This window comes from Chrysemys picta, chromosome 6 (genome assembly GCF_011386835.1).
Source record: "Chrysemys picta bellii isolate R12L10 chromosome 6, ASM1138683v2, whole genome shotgun sequence".
NCBI lineage: Eukaryota > Metazoa > Chordata > Testudines > Emydidae > Chrysemys > Chrysemys picta.
Window position 1 is genome coordinate 98,071,607 of NC_088796.1, and position 22,633 is coordinate 98,094,239.

A 22,633-nucleotide genomic window follows, 5' to 3' on the forward strand; every position below is an offset into this window, starting at 1 on the left:
TATAAAGTTTGCAGGTGACAAAGATTGGTGAAGAATTAAATGATGAGGGCAGGGTGGTCTAGATCTGTTAGTAAAACACATTATTTGACTGCATCCAGTTTATTACAGCCAAATGCAAGGTCATACATCTTAAAACGTAGGCCATAATTACAGGCTGGGGGACTGGAAAGCTGTGGCTCTGACAAGGATTTAGGGATAAGCACCTAGAGACATGCTGGGGTTACAAGGGGCAATGTGATCCTGGGGTTTATAAGCAGAGAATAAAGGTGTTTGATCTATAGACGGTTCAGGGGCCACTTCAGCATGATCTTATACAGGGAGATGATGTCTGATACTACAGGGCTCTTTAATCTAGCAGACAAAGGCAAGTGGCTGGGAGGTGAAGCTAGAAAAATTCATACTGGAAATAAGGTGCACATTTTATCACTAGTAGGGTAATTAACCATTAGAACACCCTACCAAGAGATGTGGTAAGTTCTCCATCACTTGAAGTCTTTAAATCAAGGTTGGATGTCTTTCTAAAAGATATGCTCTACCTCAACCACAAGTTGTTGGGCTCAGTGCAAGAATTGTGATGCAATAAGTTAGACTATAGGCCCATGACCTTTTCCAGCCTTATAATCTATCAAGAGAGCACAAAATAACATCAGATAAAGGGTAGGATTTCTATCAAATCAGGCTGAAAATCAAACAGTAGGCAATACTGGGTTGACTGAGACAGGTACTATTTCACAACAATCTTTAGTCTGAAAATATAACAATTGACAAGAAAATGAGTGATCACCTCCCATCAGCCAGTCACCTTAGGAAAACCTCTGTTCTTGTTGCTTTAATTTTAGGTGTTGAATGTAAAATCAGAGAGGTAATAGGGCATATAATTTGGGTACCTCACTAGAGGACAGCAACAAAATTGGGAGAATACAGAAAGAGAACTAGGATTTAGTAAAAGTTAATGGAACTTAACTTCTATAGTTTAAAAATACACAGGCAAAGGAGAATATTAAAGCCCAAAACAAATTGTGGAGAGCATTTAATAGAAAGGAGAGGGTAAATTTATTTGAATTTTACCATATATGTAGTAGGAGTGATCTCTTTAAAGAAAGGTTAATTTGGTTTAAACTTCTGAAAAAAGTTGCTCCGAGGGAAGAGCAATTAGACTAAAGAACAGCCCACCACGAAATGTAGCTGCAGGACTTTTTCAAATATTCACTGCTGACCTATTTCAGTCCCAAGCCTTTCATAATGAGAGACCGACAATTATGCTGACTTGGGCTAAATTGTATAGTGATTTTTACTGTGGGCAAATACAATGAAGGGAGCAGTGTGGCCAAACTTATTTTCCATGTTTTAATTTTATAGTATGGGTTTTCACTGATGGTGTTGTTTTCAGAGGATGACATGGAAGTTTTACTACAGAGATTTTGATAAGTTAGGAGAGTTTTTCTTCCCTCAGTGTGCATTAGTAGACCTCCATTAAAGCCAGTAGGAGTTACTCATTGGGTATTATAAGAAAATCAACCCCCTTAATAAACTGGAATCCCATCGACTGTGCAACTAATTAATTGACAGATTAAGAATAATAAAAAAGAAAAGTTGGTTTACTAGTGTTCTGAAGGAAAGTGAAATGTGGAATGAAAACTTGCCTCATTGAAGTCCATATGAGTTTTCCCATTGATTTCAGGGTCAGGATTTCACCCCTTATATGAAAACTATTTATGTTTTTTTATTGAAGCAAGCATGGAGTATTTAAGTAGTCTTTTATTAGAATTGGAAGAGGTTGATGTGGTGTTAGATCCGATGTATGAAAAACTGATTTAGAAAGGTGAGCTGGTTTGGATTTATACTGAAGCTAAAACTGCATTATCTCTGTCTCACTATGTTCTGCACGAGGACACAGAGATAAAGCAAGGGCTCAGACTCACTCATATTCATTCACAATTTCACATGATCAGTATCAAAATCCACATGAGAGAGAGAAAGAGAGGATGTAAGTAATTTCTAAGATTATGCTTTAAATATTTGACTGCTAGGCAAATTGAAAGAATGGTCCTTAGTTCTTTATGGGACATCCATCCAGCCTTACTCGCCAAGAAACGATTTTCCCAAAGTGGAACGAGTGCGCTCCAGTCCAGTCGAAGACCCTACAGAAGACTATGGGACAGATGACTATGCAGGTGAGTTGGAGTCTACATCTCGAGGAATCATTCATTTACTTTACCTCATGTATAATAGGGTTGAGGACTAATTTGGCACACTGTATGTGCCATTGTACTGTCAGAACGTCACTGCCTAGCCACCTTAATTGTTTGATGTTTCCCACTTCCCTATACTCTATTCTTCCTTCTTCTGTCTACTTGCATTCCCTAATTAGACGCTAAGATCTTGGAAGCAGGAATTGTGCCTTTTTGTTTTTGTTTGTTTGGAAGCCACTTAGCACCATGTGGATGCTTCTGGAAACAAATAATAAACAACAAAAATAACCAAAGCAATTGAATAAAACATAACTTGCACAGTTACTTTGATCTGCCTTTCCCTTTCTCTGGATTGAAGAGGAAGTTTGTATGTGTGTTTATAAAACGTCTTTTCATAAGTTAGAATTGTAATAAATATAAACATGCAAGCTTTAGAATAATTACATGCAGGAAAATGAACTTTCTAAGATCAAAAGCATGATGCCAACCAAAGCTCTAGTAAAAAGGCTTTGCACTGAGGTTTTTCCCATGAGGAATGGGAGTGGTGGGACTTCAGTTAAGAGTTTTGATTAAGATACGAGTCATGTGACTTGTTATTTAAAGTTGCACATAAATCTTTTTAATTCTGATTTTTTTTAAGCATGGCAAGTACATATGGTATATTTCATGATGAATATGCACGGTGAAGAATTCCCCAGCAGTATATATGAACAGCTGTTCGGGATGGTATCATCTACATTGTGTCAGGAGAGACAATGAAAAATTGTCCATTGTCTTCATTGAATCTTTTATTATAACTAGTCTTTCTGGCATCAGTCAATAGTGTCAGAGCAAGAAGGCAACAAGTCTGTGGGGCTGTCCTGTTTGGGTGTGACATTATCTATTCCAACAATGTCTAGAGCGTTCTGAAAGCACTTAGGCCCATTATGTGTGAAAAGGAACTTTGAAGGCCATTAGCTGGGTAATATTTGATTGGATGATTCTGTGATCAATATCTCCCTGTCTAAAGGTAGAGTGCCAGCCCCAAGATGACAGCATTATACTGAGAACTTTTCCATTCTCCACTCACTCTTGAACCTCTCTTTATTTTGGAAGGTGATGGAGCCACTCTAGAATCACCTGGACAGACTGAGATTTTACTTTTTATTTTATTTTTTTTCTATTCTGGCTTCAGGCATCAATATGGCATGGAGATGGGATTGGCATATGATGGTTATTGAGCAGCTTTCCATAATGATAATATTTAATCTGCTAATCACTTTTGATGGTATTAGTTATAAACACCAAACCACTGTATAACATTCACATTGCCAGTGTGGACCACAAACTCTGCCTTCCCAAAATGTAAATACAGACCTACAAAATAAACACTATGTATAGGCAAAAGACTCAAAGAGACCCGCTTCAGCTGCTGATTTAGAGAGACAATACACTGAAATCTAGTCCATTATCTTGCCTACACATTCCAAAAATTACATCCAAAATTCCACCATAAGCCATACAGCCCAAGTGACCTCAACTGCTCTCTAACCTATGAAGCCACTGGAAGATGCCATTTTTCATTAATATATCTCCTTTTTTCAACTTCCCCTGGTTCTAAGATACCACACCATTATATAATCATCATCTACCCACATCCTCTTCTGAAATTATGAAGAAACTGCACCACAAGATAGTGGTCATTACTAGCATCTAGTTGCTATGCAGTAAGAGGCTGTTAGCAAGAAGATGAGGTCAGAGTTAAGGTTACGTGGAGAATCCTAACTATCAATTCTCCAACTTTCAGAGTTAAAGTTCATATGAAAAATATTGTAATGATATTGTGAACAACAGGGCCCCAGTACTCTTATTTAATTATTAACAACAATCTGCTAGTGATAGCCTACCATATACTGTTTGCTCCCAATCTTAGATTTATGTGGGCACACAGAACTATTTATGATAAATGATGTTGTTAGTCTTTGTTAAGGGACTCAGGGACCTTCGGGCATCAGTGACGAAAAATTTAAATGATTTATTTATTATGACAGCATCTATTTGACTCCACAAATAGTATCTGATAAGTCTGTGTTAGATGCTGTGTTAGCTTCACTGTAGCTAGCCACTGAGTCCATATAGGGAACTGGGGTAATTATACTCTGCGTTATACTAATATTTTGTAAGGACCACAGAGTAGCAAATATAGATGTGTCATTTCTCCCCTCCTTTGATTTTTGGATTTATTAAAGGTCCATGCAATGCAGAATGCAGTAAAGTAGGGTGTGATGGGCCAGGACCAGACCACTGTACTGATTGTCTACACTATTACTACAAATCTAAAAACAACACACGGTAAGAAAGAAAAAAACATCTTTATATATCATCCCTTGTTCTATTTTTATCTTAATATCTCCCTCCTTTTCCCCTTTCTACAGGATATGGAATAATTTCTCTTACCTTTAGTTTATTTTACAAATTTGCATAGGAGTTAGAGGAAAGTCCTACTAATTTGAATGTAATGTAGATCCTTCAAACACCATTTCCTGATTATTCAACCATCCTGTGACTATTTTTTAACAAAATGAACATAAAAACAAAATTAGAACCAGCATAACTAGTATATAGCATCAGTCACTGGGCTTGGGCAAGCTTGGGGCAGATGTAAATGGTCTGCGTCCCCCCGCCTCTGCCAGGACCGGGGTGGATGGGGATGGGGTAAGGGGACTGAGGTTGGGGTCTCAGCTGGGGGTGGGGCTGGGAGCTGGAGATGCAGCTGCATTCAGAACCAGAGCAGAGCTGGGGGTGGAGAGGGGCTGGGTGGTGCTCCCTCCCTGCCCTCTGTAGGGACTGGCCCACACCCCCGCCTCCGAAGGTTCCTCTGTGCTCCCTAGGTGGGGCGCGCCACACAGTATGGGGACCTCTGCTATAGGGTGGTGGGTTTACATCAGTGATGAGACTGCCTTTTCTTCACTGCACAATGCAGGATCTGTGTTCCAAACTGCCCACCTGGTCACTATAATGTAGACAAGAAACGCTGTAAAAAATGCTCACCCAATTGTGAAACCTGTGTTGGAAGCCACAGTGACCAATGCCTGAGCTGTAAATCCGGTTTCTATCTAAATGAAGAATCCAACATCTGTATTACCAGCTGCCCAGATGGATTTTACCTTGACAAAAGTCAGTATTTTCTCCTGCTTAGTTCTTTGGGTTTCCAGTATTTGGGCTGGGTTGTTTGAGGAGGTCAGGGAGTAGTTTTTAAGATAAAAAGTGTATTTTGATACATTTGTCTCTTTTCTAAATCTCATTCCTTTTATGAAATTGTAGGGAACCAATCTTGATCAAGTGTGTCTTTCAAAACTACAACTGGATTCTGCTTTGAATATTAGCTCTTGAAAATCATGCTTAGTGGTACATGACAAAATCCTTCCCTTCCTCTTTCTGACTATGAAGTGGAGGTAGCAGAGCAACACTTGTCCCTCTACAATAGTAGATCCACTATGTGGTGGGGGAACATGTGGAAGAATGCATCTTCTTGACGCATGTGCTCATCTCCAGCACATACTAAACATTACTTCCTAATGGGACACTATGCTTCCCTGGTAAACCAGTGGGCATGTGAGAGCCAGACGGGCATGCTGCTCTGCTGCTACATTGGTATGCTAAGGAAGGTAGAGGCTCTGTCCTCAACTCTTAACAAAGCTGCACAACAATGGGCAAAATTTGGCAGACGTTTAATATCTGCAGCGATGCAATGATGCAGTAGCAGTAACATACACTGCCATGTGGGAGACCTGGCTTTAATTCCCACCTATGGATGACCATGCAGCGTCCCCAGTCTTAATTCCCAGCCTAGGCCCTGATCCTTTAAAATATTTAATCCCAGGGATTTAGGCATATCCTTAAAGATAATTACCGTATGTGCTTAAGAGCTTTGCTGAACTGGGACCAGTGTCTCCTGCTTGCAGTACTGTGAAGCAGTATACTCATAACCAGGTGTAGCAGGGGCAGATATAGTATTAGTTCTTTTAAAGTGAAAATGAAAGAAATGAAGCTAAGTAGTAGTATTTCTTTCTACCACAATGGCTCCTCTGCCTGATCAAGGTGCAGGATAAAAGAGAATGTGGAGTTAGATGGGATTCTCACACAGCCCTTTTCAGGTAGAAAGTTGGTGTCCATGATACAGAACTTCCAGAGTAAGAAGTGTAAATGTGTGGAGGAACGTGGGCTCTTTAGGTCTTACGGCTGGGGTAAAGAGAACAGTAATATGTTGCTTAGGTTTGATAAGATCAGAAAAGTGCAATCAGGCGTATCCTTGAACCCCAAAAAAATGAAATTAGGAAAGTCTGTTTGCTTAAATGATCTAAAAGACAATTACACAAAGCTTAGTAGGTCGCTTTGCATGAGCAATTCATGTAGAAACTCTTATTTGCATGAATTTAGTATTTTTCCTATTATCTGAAAAAGATTGCATGAGTCAGTAGTAAAAACACAATTTAAACAAGTGTATTCATGTAAGTGTTTTTACAATCTCAAAGCATATTATTTTTCAAAGGAATAGGATGTTATTTTAAATATTTAGAAATAACTGAAAGCATTTGATGTTTGATGGAGAAGGTCAATATATAAGTAGCACTTTAGCTATTTAATTTTATTCTTGCTTTCTACTTCATTGCTTTTTTACCTGGGCACAAGAAATGGAACAATGGAATATATCCATATAATTTTATTAAACATGATTGACCAGGGTTTTCTGGGCTGTTTTTCTTTTTTCCTTTGCAGATAAGATTGTTTGCCGGAAATGCAGTGAGAACTGTAAGACATGTGCTGAATCCCAAAGTTGCACAGAGTGCAGACATGGCCTAAGGTAAGGATATGATGGATTTCACTGCACACAATAGCCAAAGAGACTTCCTGAGTCTATGGACATACATCAAAGAGACTTACATAATATTACTATTTAACCTTGACGGGGCCTCCATTTATGTGTTCTATTGCTGTTTGTGCTGTAATTTAATACTTTCTTGTGCCATCATAAGCCATCTTGGCTAACAATGAATTTTAAAAAATGTTTAACTGCAGGCAAAATGAAAGTTGTAGCCATGTAAAAGCTATGTTCTTCACTTTTTTGACCTACAGTGTGGCAGTCAAGGATTATTTTAGAAGTGAAACTGATGAATTGTATTAATCCTTCTGATTCATTCCTGTGATAGTTAGAAACTATTTCCTTATCTTTATTGTGTCTCTTCATACATCCAATCATTCACTTATCTTAAATACCTCAGGCTCAATTCCATTACGATATGGTGTGCCCATATATTAAACAGCAGTGGTTATTTTTTCTTGGTAGGGGGACTTAATCATTTCTGAAACTGATAGGTAAAGCAGCAGCAGCACACATTTTTACTTCCATGTGAATTGAGTGGCCTTTTGATCCAAGTGGAGAGGGTCAAAAATCCCTATAGAGTTTGTAAGGGATTGTATGCTGGGTTTATGCCACAAAAAATTGAAGTCAAAATCTGTATCTGAGACTTGTTTAGAATAAGGATGATCCTTAATTGTTTTAGTATTGGACATGTACCTTGTGTCAAAATAGATTACAGTCTTTGAGTTCGTGCAAGCTGACCATTATAATTAGTTTCCTTGAATGTCTTTGCCCAATTTATTTTTCACATGGTAAAGCCACTTCTCACTGTCTATGTACCCATGGTGCATTTAGATTTTTCAACCACCTGCATTGTTCTGTCTTCAGTGATGTGGTTTATCACTCACTAAAAAATGACGCTCCTTAGAAAGAAGGCTTGATCTGAGGGAGGGAAGGCATCAGCTCAAGCCAAGGCCCCAGCACATCTAAACCCTCTGTAAAATGGGGGTGATATTTATTTCCCTCACCGGAGTGCTGTGAGGCTATTGGTAAATTCATGGCTATAGAGCATGTTGAGATCTTCTTATGGAAATGTATAGTATTATTAATTCATGTAACTACACCCTCTTATTCCAGGCCTGTAAACAGTTGTGGGTGGAAATGTGAAAATCTCGAGGACGATTTCAGGAAATTTTCCTAAGTTTTGCCTTTTATGTTTTTGACTAATTTTAATAGCCACACTTATACCTCCTCAAATTGGTCTGGTGCAAGTCTCTTTAAAATGATACTAACTGGTGAACTCAGGCAGACATCAGCTTAGCAAAGCAACAGTGTGGAGACTTTTCATAGCTATATCAGGCGGCCTGGTGGAAGAGCCAAGGTTACAGGTTTGTAGGAGAGAGTATCTAACAGGTTTCCTGGAGCATAAAAGGTAGGCTTATTGAACTCACAACACATACCCTGCCAGGAAATATGTACAGCAGCTTGTAGAACCATGGAAAAAAGGAGCCAAGTGGTCAAACTCAAAGAATGAAAGAGCCAAAAGAATGCCAGCCTCACTATAGCTTAGGCAATGTGACAGGAAAGACCGTCTCTTCAAAGGACCAAATAAAGCCCACCCTGAAATAAAGAAGGAAGAAATCTCAAGAGAAAATTTTTAAAGAGTACCTGGATTACAGTTGTCTATTTGTTCTGTGGATAGCCATTCCAAAGACTAAAATTCAAATTAAACATGGAACACAGGCTGCAAATTCTGGATTCAAATCAAGATTTCAGGCCCTCCCAAAGTTAATTTGGATCTAGGGTTTTTGTTCAGCTGATGATAGGTTTAATCCTGCAAGGAGCCAAATGCCTTTAAGTTCCCATTGATTTCAGTGGGCTCTCAAAGTTCTTAGCACTCAAGGTATTGATCCTTTTAATGGTAGGGAAATTAAACTCAGTAATTCCAACTACACTTTGAAATAAAGATTTCATTTATGTGAATGGAATGATGCAAAGTAGTGGTTTGCAAATACTATTTGATTGGAGACAGCTTTCTGCAAGCCTAGGGGCATGTCACACTGTCCAGCAGTTTGGACTAAGGAGGAGTGAATAGCAGTGCATACCATAGTACTAGGCTGTAATTCCCCTGTGTGGATGCAGCGAGCATGAACTGAAGGGTCCCAGTTCACATGCAAACTCAGGACCTTTACAAAGGGAAATCTTTGTGCTGCAGTAAGTGGCATTCTTCACACTGAGTTCGTATGTGTTAGTACTTTAACATGGCATTAGGGGACACCACTGGTCTTGATGTCTTTCAGGCAAAGTTTAAGTTCTTGGGAACAAATTGCTTTGCATGTTTTTAAGTGTAGTGGTACTGACCCCAGACCAAGTTCCATTTGGGTAATTACATTCTGCATACTTGAATTTTCTTTGCACTTTCCCTTAGATTTGACATTCTTCTTCACTTCCTGTCCTATAGTACTGTGTACTGTTTGCTACAAGAAGCTGTGTAATTGTACAGTAGGATACTATTATTTCAGCTGAACTTTTATTAACAGAATTTCAAAAGAGACCTACATTGCAGAATACTTTAGAGGTTTCTGAGTCTGATCATCATCCTCCCTCCTTACTTGCTGTTAGCTGGTCAATATTAAACAGTCTAATTTGTACTTTTGCACTAGTTTATATGGATCCAGATGTGCAGTCCGCTGTGAAGAAGGAAAATATCACAATGGCAGGGAATGTGAACCGTGTCACCGTTCCTGTGCAACATGTGCAGGTACCTCAGTGACATTTGACTTCACTTAATCATTTTGTCCTTTGGGCAATATTACATCACGTTTCCAAATACAGTATGATGATTGGCTTGTAAATGAAAAGTTAAGCCTTGGAGGTTCTTTAATAGATCTCTGAGTAAAGTAGGTTTCTTCCTGTTGACATAAAAATATAAACGTTCTAGCTGAAAAGTACACATATACTCACTAGCTATCTTTGCTTGTAATTCCTAGCTATAGAAATAATTTTTTTCTCAGAAAAAAATATGTCAGGATTACTGCTATATTTATCTTTTGTTGCAAACTGATATAGTTTGCAGTACATGTAGGAAAAGGTGTAAAGCAACAAGAATATATATGTCCAATAACCTATGATGAGCAGATGTTTTGTTACAGTTAGAGCTGCTGTCTGTTATCCAGGCTATATTGAGAATGTGTCAATGTGTTACAGTGTGTTTTCTCTTGGCTTTAAGGCTCAGGAGCAGATGCTTGCATAAACTGCACAGAAGGTTATTTTTTGGAGGATGGGAGATGTGTGCAGTCCTGTAGTGGTGGTTATTACCTTGATCACTCTCTTGAAAATGGATACAAAACCTGCAAAAGGTAAGATATAGTCTTCAAAGGCTACATTATATTTTAGGGTTTTTTTATAGCAAGTGTCTAATATTTGATATCGTGCATCTACTACTGTGTAAATCAGATTAAATAATAGAATGTTACGACATTGTAGAACATATTACTGACTGTTGAGAATAAGAGAATACACAGTATGCTAAGCAAACTATGGGAAGAAAGCAAGAATTTTTAACATTATTATAATTTCCATATAAGGGCTTTTAAATCGTTTTAAAACACACACGTGTGTGTGCGTTCTGCTTATTTAAATCAAGATTTTATTAATCAATTTTAAATTATGGGCATAAAAATATGGTAAAAAGGTAATGGGTCTAGCAGAGGGGCTGTTCTTTTCCATTAAAAAAGCAATAGTAGCCATTTGCCAAGAGGTAAATTGCCATTCATATGGACCATTCAGTTCCTTGGCTATACAAAACCAGCTACGGAGCAGAAATACTTGATGGACAAGGCTTGGTAACCTTTTGCTGAGTTTTATTTGACAGGGACAGAGTTTTTTGCAGATCTTTGTAAAGTACCATTCAGGCCCTTCTGCAGCTCTTATTTTTTGACTTTGGACAAACTCTCTTTGACAGGTATAAGTATCAGAGGGGTAGCCATGTTAGTCTGGATCTGTAAAAGCAGCAAAGAGTCCTGTGGCACCTTATAGACTAACAGATGTATTGGGAATCACCTTTTGTTACAGCTTTCCACAGAAAACGCATAATACTCCTTTAATCTTCTATGACACGCTTTACTTTTCGATGCTTGTCTCCCTGTATAGTTTTGTCCAGTCTATGGATGTCTAATGTCTTTTATAAATGTGACTGGTTACTTCTACCTGCTGTACTTAGTTTCAAAATTTCAGAATCAAGTAGTTATCATTAAATAAAAGAATATGAATGATCTCAGTGACGAGAACTTAACTGAGACAGTGTGATGGAAATTCTTGTTGTTGCTTAGTGGCAATTGTGATAACTTCTGGCTTTTTGTTTTTTGTTTTGTTTTGTTTAAAGATGTGATGCCAGCTGCTTGGAATGCAGTGGTCAAGGAGACAAAAACTGTACATCTTGTCCAAATGGCTATATCTTAGATACCGGCATCTGTGTAATTGGAACAGTCTGTAAGGATGGTAAGTATTATTATTTTTCTCAAAAATATTCCTTTTGTTGGCATCAAAGTTAACTTAATATTTCCACATTTTGTGTTGGCTTGGCTTCTTGAAGTATTTTGGATCTCCCAAATGATTTTTTGTTATATTTTCAGATTTATAAGTGGGGCAAATATATAATATGGATTATTTTTGTTTCATAGACCCCGTTCTTTATCTGAGCTTTAGCCCATGACTTCCACCTCATTTTTTTTGTAATGGGCATTTCCGTAGAAAGATTTTTCATATGAATATCTTAACGCACTCTTAACTGAAAGATTCATGTGTGTCTGATTTGCCTTTCTAAGCTGTAAAGATGTTGACAACTAATGTGATGTTAACTGTCAATAACCTTAATTGAATTATGTGAATGAATAGCAAGAGGAAAATAGAGACCATTTTGAAAATATTGTACCATCTTCATAATGGAAATTTTGGCATTCTCTAAGCTCTTTCTTGCATTTGATACAGCATTGCTCTTACTGCATATTATTGGCTTCATTACTATATTATTTAAAGCATCAAAGGGTGTGTACAGTTAAAGAGATAACAGGGTCCTTTTCCTGAAGGTGTTACTACCGAAGGTCATTGCAGGTACGGGCCAATTCAACAAGTGAGATCATTTCAGAAAGGAAGCTTAGTGTTACACACAGTGGGACAAATGTCTGGCAAAGCAAATATAGTAAGAACTAATAATCATTCTGGGGCCCATTTAGCTCCCATTTAAGTCAAATGAGCATTTTACCATTGATTCAATAGAAGCAGGATTGGGCCCATAGTGCTTCTTTGGACATTTATAGATCATGTTAGTCAGTTTACACTTTCAAGTCAGATAAAGCTAGTAGTAAAAGAAAAATTAAAGTCGTATACTCAGAGTATCCTCTTGCATATCAGCAATATGTTGCAATACCCGTTAGGCCTGGAACTCCTTTGGCTAAAATATGTCCTCATTTATACCTGTGCAACCTCAATGACTTCAATGAGTTTGCACAGATGGGCATAATTGAGGGCAGAATTTTGTTTCTTGTACTTTACATGGATTAAAAACAACGAGGAGTCCTTGTGGCACCTTCGAGACTAACAAATGTATTTGGGCATAAGCTTTCATGGGCTATAACCCACTTCATCAGATGCAACTTCATTAGATGCAGCTGATGAAGTGGGTTATAGCCCACAACAGCTTATGCCCAAATACATTTGTTAGTCTCGAAGGTGCCACAAGGACTCCTCGTTGTTTTTCCAGATACAGACTAACACGGCTGCTACTCTGAAATCTGTTTACATGGATTGTTATTGAAGTTGAGCTGAAAAAAAAAGAGCTCAGGCAAAGTAAATTTGCATTAGAAATACTCTTCTGTGTGAACATGATTATACCAGCTTCTCACTTTCCACGGCTGTTACACACCATCCTTTTTGTGAAAAATATTATGTATACACCCACAAGTGCTTTCCTCTGCCCACTTGTACAAATTAAAGCTGCGTCTGTGGATACAAAATCAAAATGGTACAAGACCAACATGCACAGAAATAACTAACTCATCATTTCATGGGTATATGGCTCAATCCTGCCAGAAGCTGAGAAGTCCGAGGAAGTACTGAGCACCCTCCACTGCCATTGAAGTCAGCAGGCGTTGAGAAGGTGCTCATGCAAATGGTGTTATTTTTATTACAGTAGCCTGGGAGGACAAACAGAAGTAATCATGTTGCTTATAATTTCCAAAGAAGGAGGATCTTATATTACTGGCTGGGGATCAAGAAGCATTGGTTGCGTGTCAGACTTACAAAGTTTCAATTTCTGTTTAGAATGTTTTATTCTCTTTCTGTGATATGATTGTTATACCCTTTTGATTCATAATAACTCAGAAAAAATCCTTCACTGTATTTATCACTGTTTTCTAATTATTCTTTTTCTAATCTTTTTTTTTCCCCTTTCACAAATGGATACCAATCACTCCCTGTCGGACAACACAATATTTCTTCTTGAAAAAAAAAATGTTGTTGACTGAAATTCCTTTTGATGGACCAAATTTCCTACTTGCTACCTGCTCCTGAATGGTCTCTTCTATCAAATCTGCCTGTCTGACCAATTAAACCTTCCTCCGTTGTACACCATACTCTTCAAATCTTCAACTTGCCCCCTCCCTCTATCGCTGACCTCCGGAAGCAACGGAAGAATCTTGGGCCGAGGGAGGATTCTGTATGCTAGTGAAAAAGAACAATCTGTGTCAAAGGAAAGTACTTCAGCAACTTTGTTGCAGAACATGTACGCACAAAGGGTGAACTGGTACCTCCCAGAATCCTCTTGCTCCTGTAGACTTATAGATTAATCCATATTATTAAAAAAAAGAAAAAAAGAAAAAAAAAGCAAGCCACCTCTTTCTCTCTCTCGCTCCTCTTTGTCAGGGGAGACGGTGAACTGTTTGTTGGAACTTTAATGGAAAAACTACAACAAGCCTACCTTTCATAACTGGGTGTTTAGAGCTAAGCATCCGGGATCACAGTCAGTATTGTGTGACCAAAGCATTGATGCCAAAATTAACATTAAAGTAATTATTTGATTTCCTGTCAACCTTAGGATTATCCCTGTTTTTGGTGGTCCTTTTTCTTCCTTTCCTTTTTTTTTTTTTCCCCCTGCTTGTTTCCCCTTCAAGGTGTTTAAAGAGTGTTTCAAGAATACGACACAAGTTTACATGGATTAAAACAAACAAAAACAAAAACAAAAATACTTGCATCAGTCTTTTTTTGTGCTTATATAGTAATAATCAGGGGGAACTTAAGAATACCAGTCCCTGCGGGAATTAGAAACATCTTTGTATGTGGGACTATGTTCTGCATCCTTTGTATCAGTATTAAAAATAAATTAAAAAGTGATCAATTCCACACATATTTCTTACTTTGTTTCCTACGCTGTGTGCTTGTTTTTGCATCACGCAGTCTTTACATACATTTTGCTTCTCACCCTCCACCCCAGTTATATAGATCTGGTCATGAGACAGTTAGCTTGTTAACCGCTATTCTGGGATTTTAATTTCTTTCTTTAAATTGTCAAAGCTATTTGGAATAAAATGTAAGCGGTTCATAACACCTAAGTTTTGACAAGGGCATTCTTCCTATTGTGAACAAATTCCGAAAGGGCCTGGTCCTCTTATTTTTCATGAATGAAAGTATTTTGTAAACTCATGTCTGGAGCACACAGGTAACACTGAAGTAGTAGTTGTATAATCTTATCTTGTATTTTAGCAAACAGGGGGCCTGATCCTGCAAACATGTACTACTAGTCACAGTGCTAATACATAGATTTCAATGAGACTACATCCAGAAGTAAGTGTTTACAGGACTGGGCCCTACAACTGGAATCGATACATTGGGTCAAATTCAACCCTTGGAGTAACTACATTTAGATCAATAAATTTACATCGAGGGATGATGTCTATCCAGTTTGGATTTTGTGTAGTAATATTCCTCTTGTCAGTCTGGGCCTTAAGCTGCTCTTAATCAACAATGGTATAAATTGGGAGTAACCCAGTGAAGCCAGTTTAAGTGAGAGAAGAATAAGGCTCCAGTGTTTCCTTTTCTAGTTACACGTCAGTCCCAGTCAACATATTTTTATATGTTCCTATTAGAATATTGCTTGACACCCATTATTTACGTAAAATGTAGTAAATTAAATTTCAAAGATATTGATTTGACTAAGGGCTTGTCTTCACTACAGAGCTAAATTGGCATAACGGCATCGATTTAGCAGGTCTAGTGAAGATGCTCAATCGATGGGAGATCGCTCTCCCATCGATTTCTGTACTCCACCTCAATGAGAGGCGGAAGTAATGTCGGCGGGAGAGCATCTCCTGTCGACATAGAGAAGTGTGGACCCTGCGGTAAGTAGCTCTAAGCTACATCGACTTGAGTTACACTACTAACATAACTCAAATTGCATAGCTTAGATTGACCGGCAGCGGTAGTGTAGACCTGGCCTAAAACAAGTCTTCCTTCTGCGACGATCACTGACACACAAATGGAAAATGGAAAACATTTCTGTAAAAATATAAATGGTAGAAATAGAACTTCTAGACTTCCCTTTTTTCAATATGAAATCAGTCCCTGAATTTTACAAATGAAAGCACCAGTGCCAGTAGAAACAATATGTTCCTTTTCACAGAAAACAGGTGAATTCTTACAGACATCCTGTTCTCAATGATAGTAAAAGAACTGTGACATTCCTTTGGTGCTCATTAAATTTTCTGCTTAACATTCAAAGTTATGACAACTTTATTTGTGCTAGTTTAACTACTAGTCTGTTACATCCTCATTACTCTAATAACATTATTAACTAGAACATAATGCTTTCAAAGTTTAAGTTAATATTATATATTATATATAAATATATATATATTCATAATTGAGATATAATTATGTAATGGATTGTAAAGAATTTGTTTGGATACTTACAAATGTCTCTAACACTATTATAGAGAAGAAATTAATATCTTTGTTTTCTTTTTAAAATACTGACACGTTGTTAAATCCAAATTCATTTTTACTGAAAAATACTGTACATGTGTAAAATGTTCAGTTGTCATTTGTAAAATAGAGTAGTACTGTTGTAATTGATACTGGCCAAAATCAATGTTATTCCATATTTTATTTTTTCTATTAAATTAACCTAAGTTCCTGTTGCTTTGGTCTGGAAAAACATGTTGATAATTGATATGTAAAGTATCTCGCTTTAGGAGAAGAAGGTAATTGTTATATTTGATATCACATATAAGTCATTGCGACAAAGTGGGGGGGGGGTTGTTTTTTGTTTTTAATGAATGTATTGACTTTTTGAAAAGCAGTGGTATTTATCATGGCAGAAACACCTGGTTTTGATGCAGGTTACTTTTTGTGCTGTAGAAGCACAACTGAAGCTGAATCCTGATGCAGGATAGCTTCGACTTCTTCTAATCCATAACAGTAATTATCAGCCCAGTTTCTTTCATATTTAGGATTAAAACCCAGATCCATAACTCCCTAATGGCTGGGATGGTTAGGAATAGATTAGGGAGGTATTCACGTTTCCAGTTAGGCAGCCAGAGGTGTCCATTGTGCAATGGATTGCTGATTGCCATTATTTCCCAATGCACAGATGTCAGTACCACAGAAGCACTGTTTTAGGCCCTGTTCTTATACATGACTGTTCGCAGCCAGATTGCTGCACCCATGAAGAGCCTCACTGAAGTCAACAGGCCTCCACATGGGCGTAGCATTCCAACCATGCAGGTTTGGGGCCTTTATTTGTATTAATTGGTATCTCTGGCTACCAGCTCAGCTGAGAGATGAAGAACTGAATGGGCTTGAAGGCTGAATTACCTTTCATCCATAGAGGTAGTGTCTTCAAATTAAGCGAGGGCAGTCTGAGGAAGCCTGCACTTCAGCTGCCCAATCAGAGTATGTTCTGTAGTGGTTTTCAATCCAGTACATTTTGCTAGCTCTAAAATCACTTAAAAATAAAGGGCTAGATCATCGATCAGCATCCCTCCCACTCTCCCCTCTGCTCCTGGGAGAGAATGAATTTCAGCCTGCTGCAGCATACATCCCCAACACGCTGGTATAATTACTCTATAAGCACATTGGGGAGACAGTCACAGGGACACCCACTGCCTGCTGTCTCCTGCTGCTTTCTGCCCACCTGTGCCAGGGTGGGACATAGTCATGCTGCACAGGAAGTGGCAAAATGGCACAAGGAAGAATGTGTGTGCAGTATGCCCCACCACTCCCTTGCATGAGCATGCAAGACAGGCCACAATCTGGCCCAAAGAAAATCAGTTGATACATTAGTAGTTTGTTGCATAAAGGACTTCTGCACTCTGCTTCCATTTTCATCTTTCTATTGTTGATACTGTTGCAGGGCATTTCACCAATTTGGGTGTGTTGCATTCGCAACATATTGTCCTCTGTGGGGAGAGCTTGCAAAAAGTGATAGTATAGTCATGTTAATATTGGCCAAATAGCTTTTTCCAGAATGCGTATCTTTAAACACTAAGCTGTAGAGCCTCTCAGACAGGCAACTGCTGAACTGAGTCTTACTCCTGAATGCAATACTTTGTAGCATGAAGTTGGAGCATTAACCAGCCATCTTTCATTGATGTGTCTAGTAATGGAGTCCAGTGTTTTATAAGCATTGCTATTACAGAGCTTTAGAGGAGGCTGGCCAGCATTCTAGCCCAACCCTGGTCACATGATAATCCATATACATGTAGTCCCGTTGTAGCCAATGAGATTAATCATGAGCAAGTTCTTCAGAAATGGGCCCTAAATTTGCCAACATGTATCTTCCTTTGCTATGTAATTTTTTTCTCATTACACGATCAATCCTCCTTCAGCTTCATTTGGGAGGAGTTACTCTTCAATATTTGAGCTCCAGTACTAATAATGAATATATGATAGATACACACAAAACACTTCATTGAAGTTCAGAAACTTTGTTACATGGAGCAGTTTACCCATTTTCTCCACCTGCCTGCTAAAGAACATATCTGCCTTTATGTATATCACAGTTCAAAAAGTGGCAACAAAGATTTTTTTTAACAATAATACTTTACTTAAGGCATTTCACAACTATGATAAAACATATGCTTGTCTCCCTACCTGTTCAAAAAGGCACATGTTGACTTCCCATTGACCTCAGTGGGGATTAAGAATGTGCTTAAGTGCCTCCCTAAATTGAAGCCTGGGAGATAATGAGGCCTAGCTAACTGTGAGCCAGAAAGATTCTCACAGCATAACCAACATGTCTCAGGAGAATAGGCAGAATTTCAACTAGCTATTAAACTAGTAAGTACAACTGCCCATTACAGAAAGGCAACTTTTTTTAATGAAAGATTTATTTATTTTTTGTAATGGGGTTACAAGTTTTACCCATCTTCTCGCTCTACACCACCAACTCAAAAAATACACCCTTATTATTTTTCTGAGCAACAAAGACTGCCTGGTAAGTGGGACAAGTGATTGTAACAGGTATGTGGAGATAAGTCTGCGTCCACAGTGCATTCATTCTCAGCAGCACCAATGCACCTTGTTTTTATCCAGTCTACTTACACAGAGTTGACACTGGAGAGTTCTCTTCTTTTTTTCCTATAAAGTTTTGCAAGCTCCCTCTCTTTGCAGAACAATGTATTGTAACAAAAAACTATTTTGATGAACATGTTGATAAAAAAAATCATGGAAAAATACCAGAAAATGTATCCATTCTTAACCCTGCAAAAGAGAAACAACTTGGAAGTTTCATCATTTTTCACAAAATTGTTTTCCTGGGTTTTGACCAATTCAGTTTACCACTCACCAAGAATACTGGTGTGGGAAGGGCTTCCTTTCCTCCTCTACGGATGAAAGCATCATCACATAGCAAATTGCTGTATGCTAGCAACTGAGCCTTGTTAATTTGCCAACAGTCTGCTTACTAGGGTCATGTCCATCTATTTGGTGCATATGCTGCCATCACCAACAAATGTTATATGCCAAATGTAACCACATCTCAATTCTCCATCACTGCACTGGCCAACAGAGCAGGACTTGGACCTACCGATGTCCTGGAATATTTTGGTTAAGTCCAAGGCACCTAGAGCACAGCAATATTGGGCCTCTCACCTGGGTTTGAGTCAGGCCCATTATTTTTATAGGCCCAATTTCTGAAACCCTCATACTGAGTATCCCAGCAAAGTCAATGGGATTGCTCATGAATGTGTTACTCTGTGTGGGTAAAGGTAGCAGAATCAGTTCCATACTCAGCTACACATGTACTGTAGTTAGCAGATACTAGAAGGAGTTTGTCTCTGGATCACCACAATGATATCTATTCCCCAATAAGGAAGTGAAGCTTCACTTCTTCTGTGTGAAATGCAGACAAGGGAGTGAATGCTGTAGAAAGAACTCCCAAGTATTTAAAAGGAGGGCTCCAGTCAGCAGCAAACGCTGCACCTTCATGTAGTGCCAGGCGTTATCTTTTTGTTTCATTTCTTCTTTGAGTATCTCCTGGACTCACTGCCAGATCTGGCAGTGGTTGGGTATGCATCAATGCCACATTCACAATTATTAAATTATTGCCATCTTTACAGAGTGTAAGATGGATTTTGTGAAGGTTTTTTAATGGAAAAACATCACATTTCAAGGCTGGCCTTTTCCTACCATGCTCCATGGAACATCGCTTTTCTTTTGTTTTGCAGATATACAACACTGTTATTGTAAAAGCAAAGGGGGCAATTGCCATGGGGCCTGGACAATTTAAAAGGGCCTGGGGACCCCGGGGGCCAGCATGGGCGGTCACGGATTCGTCACTTCCGCCCCAGGCCCCGCCCTGCCTATGGACAGCCCTGGCCCTGGGGCTGGAATTTCTGTCAGTGGGCCTGGCAATAACCAACACATGGATCCATTCCAACCCCTTTAGCCTTTGTCAACTATCCACTGGGCAGGGACAGATCCACTCTAGCATTATAAGGAACAGCTAGTGGGAGCTGACAACTAAGGGATGTCCCAATACAATTTGTTATCCGCAACAATAAAACTGGTAAAAAAGTATCCATCATCCCATCACTATACTGTCTGAGCACCAAAAGATCTCAATACCTGACTCTGCTAACTCACATAATGAAGAGACAGTCAAAACAATTCTTCCCATCTTAGTTCCACAGGTGGAACTGCCTTCATTTGGTGGTAGTGGTGGTGGCCAATGCATTTGTGCTGTGTGAGCTTATAATGTGAGTCTTGGTCTCCATCACATCATAAGGGGTCTGTCCTCAGTGGAGAGTAACATGAGGTTCTTTTTACTCAGTCTCCAACCCACTTCTCACTGGCTTTAGCAGTAGCTCAGGACTCCTTTCAAGTGACAGATGGAGGCGCTGACCCAATGGAGGAAAACACATTCTGGGTTGTAATTACCAATGGTAATTTAAAAACTGATTTTTTTTTAAATTATGGCAAATATCTGAGCTCTTTGGTGGAAGGACTATCTTTTCACATGTTAGGACTGTGCCTAACAGAATAGGGTTCCAATCCCTGACTGGGGACTGTGAGCTCTTAAACCGATAAATAATAAATAGCAGTGAGAATAAACTTCAGCTGTTTTGGCAAAGGGACAGATACAGCAGGTGTAAATGTTTTTATTCAGAGGAGACAAGAATTGAGGATTATGCAAAATACTGCAGTTGATAAACCCTTTCTCCTCTACGTCCTGCTTCAAGTCTAACCTGAAGCATTATGTGATCTCTGCTAATCCTGCAACAGAAGACCCTTACATCCTATAATCACCATATCAAACTCTGCACAAAATATCTCTGCTGAGGGAATGGAATCCCTGGTCTGTTCCGACCCCCAAGCATGATTGGATCAAATATTCAAAAGCACCTTAGTGAATTAGGAGCTGAGGTTCCATTTTTTCAGTCCTACTGAAAGTCAGTGGGACTTGGTGCCTAAGTCGCTTTTGAAAACAAGACTGCCACGTAGGCACATTTGAAAATTTACCTCAAAGCTTAAACACTTAAGGATCCCTCACTCAGATTTGTGCACCCTCCCCTGTACACCCAGAGCGTTTTCCCAAATCCCAGTGCAACAGGTGTCATGCTTAGATTCAGAGGCAACTTGATTACAGTGTACAAGTACCAGCCCAGGGAGAAAAATACTGGGTTCTAATGGGCTCTTTAATCAAGCAAATAACAGCTTAGCAAGAATCAATGGCTGGAAGCTGAACCCAGCCAAATTCAATTTAGAAATTAGGCACAAATTTTTAATAGTGAGGGTGATTAATCTTTGGAACAGACTGCTAGGGGAAGTGCTGGATTCTCAGCTCCTGCTGTCTTCAGATCAAAATTGGATGCTTTAGCCAAACACAAGTTATTGGGCTCACTACAGAGTAACTAAGTGAAATTTAATGGTATGTGATATACAAGAGGCCAAACTAGCCAATCTAATGGTCTCTTCTGGCCTTAAACTCTATGAAACTCTATGCTTCTTTCAAATTCATTCTCTTCCCCAAAGCCCACAAATGCTGAACCCTGCCTCTAGCAATGAAGCTGCTGTCACCAAGCCCTCAGTAACGTGTTTGTTTTTTTTAAATAAAATTGCTCTAAGGACCCAAGCCTTTAAAATGCCAATCACCTCCTGGTGCTGCATTCTTTCAACTCCTAGTGATGATAGGGGAGGATGGTTTGATGGATATAACACTCAGAAGACACCAGAAGGGATCGGTTCTGGGGTTAACCACAGACTTCTTATATGACCATGGGCCATTCACTTTATCACCCCAGTTCCCCTATCTGTAATACTGATCACAATATCTCCAAACCCCAAAAGGGGGTTGTGAAAATAAAAATAATTAAAGATTGTCAGGTGCTGCAATACTACGGTAAGGAGGGCTGGGTAAGTGCTTAGCCAGGATGACTTTGGGGGCAGTACTCACCATCTTGCAGAATCAGACACTAAATTAGCATCATACTTTGGGCCTCCCAGTGCATTTTGTGTTGTCTATCTGGGCAGGGCTATGGCCTACTGTGTATTTTACAGCACCGCCTGCACTAGTGGTAAATATTACTGAAATAACAGCAATCAAAATCATTTATGCAAGACAAACTAGAAAAAAGTAGTTTTTACACGCTGGCTAGTGCAGTGGCCTGGGACTCAGGAGACCTGGGTTCTAATACCCAAATCTGCCACAGACCTGCTGGGTGACATTGAGCAAGACACTTCACTTCTCTGTGCCTCAGGTTTCCCATCAGTAAAAAGGGGATAATGGTGCTTATTCTCCTTTTTAAAGCACTTTTAGATCTGCTGATGAAAAGTGCTATATAAGAGCTAAGTATTATTCATTATTTATTGTATGTATTACTGTAGTGCTTGTTATTAATAACAATACTATAAATAATTAAAGCCATACTTTGCAACCTGCCAAAATCCAAATGTCGAATGCAGTATACCCCAAAGATCCCAAATGAGGGATACAAAGCATTATTCACAATGGAAACTTAACTTGCAGTGGGTTTCATGTCCTTAATATAACTAACTTCTGTTATAAGCTCAGATTCATGGTTTTGTTGTGATTATGTAAATAATTTTC

The 22,633-nt window shown here is 38.9% G+C and overlaps 1 protein-coding gene across 4 annotated transcripts in view; it reads left to right on the top strand.

The window, feature by feature from the left end:
• The window catches only part of PCSK5 (proprotein convertase subtilisin/kexin type 5), a 296,986-nt gene that overhangs the window by 215,743 nt on the left and 58,610 nt on the right, over nt 1–22,633 (top strand). For 3 of the 4 annotated variants that reach the window (XM_024105417.3, XM_042850577.2, XM_065550516.1), the window contains 7 exons: nt 2,031–2,174; nt 4,421–4,523; nt 5,155–5,348; nt 6,951–7,035; nt 9,696–9,793; nt 10,262–10,391; nt 11,417–11,532. In XM_024105417.3, the coding sequence (XP_023961185.2) occupies nt 2,031–2,174; nt 4,421–4,523; nt 5,155–5,348; nt 6,951–7,035; nt 9,696–9,793; nt 10,262–10,391; nt 11,417–11,532 (870 nt within the window). Of the gene's footprint in view, nt 1–2,030; nt 2,175–4,420; nt 4,524–5,154; nt 5,349–6,950; nt 7,036–9,695; nt 9,794–10,261; nt 10,392–11,416; nt 11,533–13,714; nt 14,274–22,633 lie in introns of those variants that run through there. The other variant, XM_005297736.4, reaches the window with a different exon arrangement.